Source organism: Salvelinus namaycush, chromosome 26 (assembly GCF_016432855.1).
Source record: "Salvelinus namaycush isolate Seneca chromosome 26, SaNama_1.0, whole genome shotgun sequence".
NCBI lineage: Eukaryota > Metazoa > Chordata > Actinopteri > Salmoniformes > Salmonidae > Salvelinus > Salvelinus namaycush.
Window position 1 is genome coordinate 31,955,490 of NC_052332.1, and position 9,641 is coordinate 31,965,130.

At 41.8% G+C, this 9,641-nt stretch overlaps 1 protein-coding gene across 1 annotated transcript; it reads right to left on the reverse strand.

The window, feature by feature from the left end:
• Window positions 1–5,323: 5,323 nt before the first annotated feature.
• On the reverse strand, window positions 5,324–9,641 carry LOC120021074 (solute carrier family 35 member F4). Its single transcript, XM_038964723.1, has 4 exons — window positions 9,427–9,641; window positions 8,797–9,016; window positions 7,601–7,726; window positions 5,324–5,614 (listed from the first exon to the last, which is right to left on the reverse strand). Exons 1-4 carry the CDS (start codon window positions 9,639–9,641, stop codon window positions 5,324–5,326), a joined length of 852 nt encoding a protein of 283 aa, XP_038820651.1.

Genomic DNA, 9,641 nt, shown 5'->3' on the forward strand with positions numbered 1-9,641 from the left:
ACGTGTCTATAGAGATAAAGAAACATCAGTTAAGTTATCTTACCGGTAGAGTAAATCTCTTTAGAATGGCATGGCTGCCAAAGTTTTTTAAATACATTTTTGGTAATACCAAACATTTTTTATATGGGCAAATCAAATTCATATATAAAAAGTAAAGTTTTACATCTTCCTAAATCTGAGGGTGGTTTTAACTTTCCAGACTTGGAATTGTAACAACTCGCTACAAAACAAACATCAGTTAAGTTATCTTACCGGTAGAGTAAATCTCTTTAGAATGGCATGGCTGCCAAAGTTTTCGTATTTATTTTTGGTAATACCAAAAATACTTTATATGGGCAAATAAAATTCATATAATAAAAAGGAAAGTTTCATATTTTTGTAAGTGAGGGTGGTTTTAACCTTCCAGACTTGGAATTGTATCAACTCGCCACCCAAGCATTGCGATATATAGTTAAATGCACTAAAGAGGAACAATGGGTACATATTGAAGATGCACATGCACATCCCAAAAATCTTTTTACGAGTCTATTTTCAAAGGATAAAGCTAAGAACATGAACAACTTCCTAGTTAAGAGCACTATAACGATATGGAAGAAAATGAAACGTATTTTACAAGAACCAATATCACTCCCAAGAAACACAACCTTATGGAACAATCCTTAGATAGCTGTTAAGAATGAATCAGTAAATTGTCCCACATGGGAAACGAAAGGCATAAAAACCGTAAATGACTTGGTAACAGGAAATACATTTATTTCCATCACAGAATAAAACAATAATTTTGGACTGACCAATGTAGATAGTTTCAAATACATTAAAAGTTACATATGACGTAATTTCGATTTGAAATCTTTTGGACAGAGCAATCTTGAGGGAATCCTATTTGAGTCAGAAAAAGATGTTCATATGATAGGTAAGATTTACTAAACCTTGCACAGAGCCTATCCAACTAACAATCTCTTAGAAAAAAATATTAACTATTGGAACCAAGATTGTGATGGGGTATGAGGATGAGTGTCTGGGCAGATGAGATGTAGTCATTGTTTGTGTGTGTCTTGTAAGTTGTTGTTTGTATGTATAAGTTTGTTTTTGGAATGCAAAAAAACTATTACAAAGAAAAATAGAAAATATTTTTAAATATGAAGAATTAATCAGTAAAGTAAAAGAGAACTAACTTTTGTTTTCTGCATAGCGAAATACAGATATACTCTGTATTTGAGGGTATCTAACACATAACTCATGCCCTTGGGGTACCGAGTAGGCCTAGTAGAAAAACATCCACAATATTGTAATATACAGGCCTATGGTCATCTGACACTTTAGCTCCGAAAGACACAAGACAATTCATTGTTTTGGTCAGGGGCGCAATATTCACTGGGGACGGGGGGACATGACCCCCACACATTCTGAAATTGCATTTTTGTCCTTCCCAGTTTTATCATTGCACTGTGATACAAAACTTAGCTTAGGTGTGCTTTGAGACCGTGTAGAAGCCTCAGAGCGGTCAGGTAGGCAATTGTCTGGTTTGAGCTGGATTTAGGACCACACAGACCCCACAGAGCTTGCGGACAGGCTGTGTGAAGGCTAAACTTCTGAACAGAAGCAACTGCTGTCTATGTTGCGCTTTTTCTCAGAGTTGTAAAAGAAACGGGCTACTCTTTAGTTGACTGATCTAGCTGGCAAGGTAACTGCTGTTTGACAGAAAAAATAACAAATGATTCCCATTGCTGAGCTAGTAGTGTAACTAACTTTTCAATCCCTTCTCAGCTGAAGTGAATGAACTGCTAGCAGCTACCATAGCCAGTTCAGCTCTAGCTAGCCTCTAGCTACTGTATCTGTCAGGTAGCAGTATTTAACAGCTGTTGTGTGTATGGAAATGTTTTGTAGCCTTTGTTTTGTCCTGTTTCAACATATGTACATTTGATGATGTACCATTAGCTAGCAGAGCTAGCCAAAAGTTGTCTAGGAAAACTGACAGCTAGCTAACGTAAACTCACTCACTTTTGTACATCACCTTGGTCCGTACAATTGACCTTATTTTAGCTCCCCAAAAACGTAATACTTCCAGATCAACTGTAATGTCAATACCATTGTAAAGCACAATTTCTCCCCTTTCCAACAGAATCAATTACATGACCCCCACGCTGCCCGTTTCTGCATAATTCAACAAGGCAATGAGCTCCGTGGGGGCTTTAAAAAAATGGCGGGTGGGGAAGCGAAACTAATGCGTGATAGTGAGAAGGAGAGATGTTGTGTGGGAAAATAGCTTTTTTTTTCACGTGATCTGTCCAACTTATCACCTTATCGCCTCTAAAATGTAAATAAAATAATATAAAGAGTTTTTATAATGTGTCATTACATACCTATTTGAAGGTTTGTGTCGAATTTGAATCGGGTTTTTAGGGCGGTGCTAAAGTGATCTTAGAAGTAAACAGCGGCTTTGAGAATGATGATCGCATGCAATGATGACGCAAAAAACGACTAGGTATCCCCCTTACTACCGTCACTGTCCATTTCTTGTTCTTAAACGATGAGAGAAGTGCTACACCTGGTGGAAAGAGATTGTAAGACAGAAATAGTTGCTTTATGCGTGCTGTACGTTACGACATGACACGTCACGATGTAACGGAGGGATTTTTTACAACTTTTCTCCAATACTATAGAGCCATTACCATGTCGATCAACGCTTGAATAGAAACCTAGTTCACACCCCAGATTTTGAAGTCAACACAGTCGCTACAGTCCCATTAGTTTTCTTCGTAGCCTCGTATGAATGTTGCGGTTGCGCACATTTGTACGGAATGGGGTGAGTTTACGTTAGCTCACTAACTTTAGCTATTATTTTTGCCTCAATCACACTAGACCTGAATCAAATGATAAAACCCAGAGTTTTTATTAGTCAGTATAGCAATGTAACATGATTTAACTGTCAGTTTCCCTAGCTAATTCCCTTCTTTTCACACTGACATGGTATAAGCAGCTCTACAGGCTTCATGGTGCAGTCAGTACACAACACTATGCTCATCATATCTTAGCAGATCAGATGGTGACAGGTGTCCCAGCAGGGTCAGACAGCCAGGGAAGACCAGTCTACAGAGCTCAGGTGAATTTTGCAGTATATTATAACAATCAGTGAATGAATACAAAGTTCCATCTTGAGTTGGCTAGTCTGGGATCTGGGAATTTCAATTGTTGAACCATTGATTAAAATCATGGATAATATAATGTAGAAATGTACACCAATGTAATTCTTTGTCATGCCTCTTCGTAGTATTTCTGAACACATCTGCGAAAAGATGGTGACAGAGTCAAGTAGCCAGGGAAGTCTGGGATGGAGCTGAGGTGAATTTTTGCAGATACAACACTATTTTCTCTGTGTAGCAAACACTGGGCAAGCAAGAAGCTTCAAAGATTGAAACTATATATATATATTTTTACCCCTTTTTTCTCCAATTGGTAGTAGTTACAGTCTTGTCTCATCGCTGCAACTCCCGTACGGACTCGGGAGAGGCAAAGGTCGAGAGCTATGCGTCCTCCGAAACACAACCCAACCAAGCCGCACTGCTTCTTGACACAACACACATCCAACCCGGAAGCCAGCCGCACCAATGTGTCGGAGGAAACACCTGGCGACCTGGTCAGCGTGCACTGCGCCGGGCCCGCCACAGGAGTCGCTAGTGCGCGATGAGACAAGGATATCCCTGCCGGCCAAAACCTCCCTAACCCGGACGACACTGAGCCAATTGTGCGTCGCCCCATGGACCTCCCGGTCGCGGCCAGCTGCGATGCAATGCCTTAGACCACTGCACCACCCGGGAGGCCCAATTGAAACTATTTTAAGGCAGTCTGACAAATAGAGGCTTTTCCTGATGACACAAAGCATGTAGAACAAAAATATGAGGAAGACCTGGCAGATGCTATTGATGATAATGAATGGATACAGATATGTTGGAATGCCCAGTCATTTTCATATAACCATCCATTGAATGTACTATATGCCAGTGAAAGTGAATATCATGCACACAGAAATGTAATTATTCTGCTGGAGGTGTAAAACACAAAAGGAGACATATTTCAATATGTTATGGTCTTGTGAAGGCTGGCTGAAAGAATATGTTCTTCTATCTCAGCATGTCTACAGATTCTCTCTTCTCCCTGTTTTTGTTTGCTTGGAAATGTTGATACCGGAGACTGTTATCAGAAGAAACTGTGTAACCTATCATTTATAGTGGCTAAGAAATGCATTGCCATTAATTGGAAGGTTGGTTATCCTCCCACAATGGATGGAAGAAATGTCAAGTTATGTATCACTAGATACACTAGATACACTAGTATGTATTACTAGACTAAGGCTATACTGTGCAACTTTCATAATGTATGGATACCTTATATGGAATACAGTATGACAAAGGGTGTCTTTATTGAAAACATGCCCATGTCAGGGGAGATAACTATTTAGGAAATCCCTAGCTGCTGGGCTGCTCATTCCTCAGTCCTTGCCTTGGGGGTCTGCCATACTGTTGGTTGTCACTCTGGCCTTGGCCTAACACACCTGAAACCAATAATTAATGTTTCAGTAAAATCTTAAAGCTGAGTGGAGTGTGTTGGGTTGGGGCGCTACAGCGCCGTGGACCCCTAGGGACAGGACGGGGTGACCCAGCTATATTGTGTGCAGATAAAAAGAGCTCTACAGTACATTTACGCATATGATATTAATGATTTTATTTAGGGTGTACTGTTTCTGTGTGTTACTGTGTAGGTGTATGTGTGTTTTTAGAACACTTTTGTTTTCAAACCTTTCCTTGAGACATAAAAAAAGATGGGAAGGAAGTTTTGTTGGGGAGAGAGTTGAGTTATTGACTAGACTGGTGGGTGTTGGGCGTGCAGGTGGCTCGGGGCTGGCTGGGCGGTCTGGATGAAATTGAATAAAGACAATCAAAAGTCTTTGTACTTTATTTGTAAGAGTTGTTCAGTTTTTAGGCTATTGGTTAAAGGTGCAACACAATATTTATTATTAAATTATCATTGATCTAGTTCAGTCTTATCAATCACATAAACATATTTAATAATGATCTCTTTCCTAGCTTGATGACTGGACATTTTTGCTTTCTTTATGTTCTAAATAGAGATGGCTAGAAAGGGCAATGGGTCATATTTAATTGTGCAGAAATGCAGGACATTTGCTTTATATGCCCCCAAAAATGGGAGGACCCCCAGACCCCCCACCAAGTTATTCCCCCCCACTTCTAAAATCAAAGTTGCGTCCCTGGTTTTGGTTGAGAGACTTTTGACACCAAGTTCTGCCATGTAAAACCAAAGAGCATCATGTTAGGGAAGCAATGCCTGCTGGTTTGGGCTTGGGCTTTGCAATTTCTCCTCCATCAGCTCCTCCATCTTCTCCAACCACACTGTCCTCTTTCCATCCTCCTTGCCACAGACCCTCTATCCAGTGGACAACACTGTCATCCCAGTCTCCAGGGAGCAGCAGTAAGAGGTAGCCCACCCCGATGATAGCTGCTGCAGCCACTCTGACCTGGCTGAGCTGGGGGGCTGCAGCGACATAGAAATCCACTGCTGCAGAGAGATACAGCAGGGGGTCAGGTATAGTGGAATGCTGTTAGAGATTCCCACAATGACTTCAGGAAAACCTGTATGAAGATCTCTCATGACACCGTTGTTTAACTTGATTTATCGTTTAGAGTTTTATAAGCAGATAAATATCATTGTTCTTTCTGTACCTGAATTAGCTGGGATGCTCAGTAACATTCCAAGAGAAATAAGGGAGGGGTAGGCAAGCACACTTCCTAGATTCACCAAGACATTGAAAGCTGATGGTGAGAGAGGAGGGACAAGAGTGAAGGAAATGTTAAAAACAGAGTTATTCAAATTAACAAATGTAATATCTGGATGTGTAGGCCGTCATTGTAAATATGAATTTGTTCATAACTGACTTGCCTAGTTAAATAAAATAAAAAAAATAGAATATATGTACAGAAAATAGCGGGGGAGTGTTACCGAGGAGCAGGGAGGCCATCACGCACAATGCGTCCCAGGGGATGTACTGGATTGGAGGCCAGTACTCCACATGTGTGAGGTAAAGTATCACACACACCCAGGAGTGGAGGACACAGCAGCATAGCCCCACACAGGACAGCAGAACACTGGCCGTACCCGGCTGCACCTCTCCCACTCGCTTTCTAAACAACACCTTGAAGAATAAAAACTTAAGTGAATACTTTGTGCTTATGTCTGCCCACCACAACAGTTAAGATTTTGATTTAGGAAGGAGACCTAAAGACGAACTCCAGCTATTTTTAAACGTTTTCTGTTGAAAAACAATATCCCACGTATACAGTTGAAGTCGGAAGTTTACATACACCTTAGCCAAATACATTTAAACTCAGTTTTTCACAATTCCTGACATTTAATCCTAGTAAAAATTCCCTGTCTTAGGTCAGTGAGGATCACCACTATATTTTAAGAATGTGAAATGTCAGAATAATAGTAGAGAGAATGATTTCTTTCAGCTTTTATTTCTTTCATCAAATTCCCAGTGGGTCAGAAGTTTACATACACTCAATTAGTATTTGGTAGCATTGCCTTTAAATTGTTTAACTTGGGTCAAATGTTTCGGGTAGCCTTCCACAAGCTTCCCACAATAAGTTGGGTCAATTTTGGCCCATTCCTCCTGACAGAGCTGGTGTAACTGAGTCAGGTTTGTAGGCCTCCTTGATCGCACACGCTTTTTCAGTTCTGCCCACAAATCTTCTATAGGATTGAGGTCAGGGCTTTGTGATGGCCACTCCAATACCTTGAGTTTGTTGTCCTTAAGCCATTTTGCCACAACTTTGGAAGTATGCTTGGGGTCATTGTCCATTTGGAAGACCCATTTGCGACCAAGCTTGAACTTCCTGACTGATGTCTCGAGATGTTTCTTCAATATATCCACATAATCTTCCTTCCTCATGATGCCATCTATTTTGTGAAGTGCACCAGTCCCTCCTGCAGCAAAGCACCCTCACAACATGATGCTGCCATTTTCCAAGCTGTTTTATGGCACAGTCAACTTAGTGTATGTAAACTTCTGACCCACTGGAATTGTGATACAGTAAGTTATAAGTGAAATAATCTGTCTGTAAACAATTGCTGGAAAAATGACTTGTGTCATGCACAAAGTAGATGTCCTAACCGACTTGCCAAAACTATAGTTTGTTAACAAGAAATTTGTGGAGTGGGTGTAAAACGAGTTTTAATGACTCCAACCTAAGTATATGTAAACTTCCGACTTCATCTGTATATACAGTAACGTAGACACACTTAAGGCTAAAAAAATATGTTTGCGCTAAATAGTGGGTTTTTTTCGACCCAACTGCAAACTTCAAGGCGTTGGCCAATGAAGGAGTTGGTCTGATGGTGCCCTCTGATGTCATCAGCCTCCCTGCTTGCTTGCGGGAGCAACAGAGAATACAAGAGGAAAAGCCCGCCTCGTGCCATGTCATGAGGACACCTGGACCACCTAATGAGATGTGCCTTTTGTTAAGTAAATCATGCGATTAATGAAGTGAAACGGAGAATGGAGTAGGACTTTAATGGCGATGACCTTGTACAGGGCAGTGGTTGAAGCTGAGCCTACTGCCAGGGCCACCCCTGTGATTGAGTCGCTATGGAAACCATCAGCATACGCCATCATGACGATTCCTGTGATGGAGAGAATTACAGCCACTATCTGATAGAGAAAAAAGACACAGGAAGACATCACAGCTCAACACTGATGACAAGGAGCACTTTGGCTATTATTGATTTGCTCAGCCATAAACATCACCTTTTAAAGGTTAGGTACACATTAATCAATTGACTCAAACTCATCAAAGTCAAACCCCACATATGTAGTTGGTCAACAATTACCAGGTGAGAGCTTGGCTGGGGTGCATTCAGTTCGGTTGAACATTTGCTACATTGTGTGACGGTTTGTACTGAACGACCCGTTTCCCGCACCGTTCTTTAACAGCCTTTTGAGGTGTGTTTGCCCTCCGGTTGGTAACACTTGACTTGGATAGTCCATTTGTAGATGCTCTACAGACTACTGTATCTGCAGACTCTACAGTAACATTTCAACTGTCAATGTACTAACCCAAACGCTAACCCTAACCTTAACCCTTAACCTTAACCTTACCCTAACCTTAACCCTTACCCTAACCTTAACCTTAACCCTAACCTTAACCTTAACCTTAACCTTAACCTTAACCTTAACCTTAACCTTAACCCTTACCCTAACCCTAACCTTAACCCTAACCTTAACCCTTACCCTAACCTTAACCCTTATCCTAACCCTTATTCTAAACCTAACCATAACCATAGTCCTAGCAAGCAGTTGCTGATCAACAGATAGTTTGTTGACAGTATGACCATCTGTAGACCATCTACTGATGGAAAATCCAGACTATCCAAATAAAGTGTGACCCTCCTGTTTGGTGGGTGGGTGTGGCCTGATCAATATGGCTTTGACCATTATACATCTCAAAACTTGTGCAGCACACCATACACAATCACTCTCTGGGCTGCCATAATCACAACGTTCCTCAACTGGTCGTTCAATACAGTACCGTTTCCTTTGAATTAAACGACAAACACCGCTCTCTCAAGGGAAATCTATACATTTGAGAATTTTTTTATGGAAGCTTTGGTGTGAGTATCTGGATGCTTAAATGAGTATCTACATTTGTAGATGTTCTGTGTTACACTGTCCATCCACCCCCTCCCCCCTTTATCTAGCGCTAACAGAGGAGATGTTCTTACCCGTACACCCATGAACCGGTCGTTGAGTCCGATCCAGGATAGGAGGAAGATGAAGCCCTGGCTACAGCAGAGAATGGCGCTGGCGTCTCCCGCTGAGATGCGACAAAGGGCCAGCAGGTACAGGTAGCCTGAGAGACTCCACAGCACGGAGAACGGTGCTGCACCCTTCAGGAGCACTCTCACTGTCATGTCCTCCTCCACCAGGAAGCCACTGCACTGCCTGGGACACAGGAAGACAGAGGCGCCTGGTGACCTGGTCAACCTTTCTACCAATCCTCTGGATAAACAGCAGGGTTGTTTTTAAGATGTTTGTTTAGCTGCTAGCCTCATGCAGATTAAAGCACAAAGCAGCTTGTCTTAAATATCTTGTCTGATACAGAGGGTTTGTGGCAATAGGTTTTCTATATTCCCTAAAAAGAAAACCATTCATTTAGTAATTTGACAAATCTAAAGTTACTGTAAATCCTTATATTACACTCTATCCAAAATAGAGAATCAATCTAGATGAGTGTAATAACAAAAACAAGAGGTGATCATGACTTCCTGCCACACATAGCCCTGTCAACCTTCTCTCAACCTGAAATGGGCCCAACACCTGCCTGTCAGAGGACTGTTAAGCTGTTGTTTCACCTGAAGCAGGCTGTGGGCCACTGTCTCTGCTCTGCCCCTAGCAGATGTCCCAGGTAGTAGAGGGGGAAGAGGAGGAGGTTCCATGTACTGCAGAACCAAATAGTGAAGAAGGGGGCATGGAGCTGCTCCAGAGACTGCTTGGCACTGTGTGTGCCCACTGCCCACGCCAGGGCCACACAGCACCCAAGGACCAGCCCCCACGCAGCTCGACACAT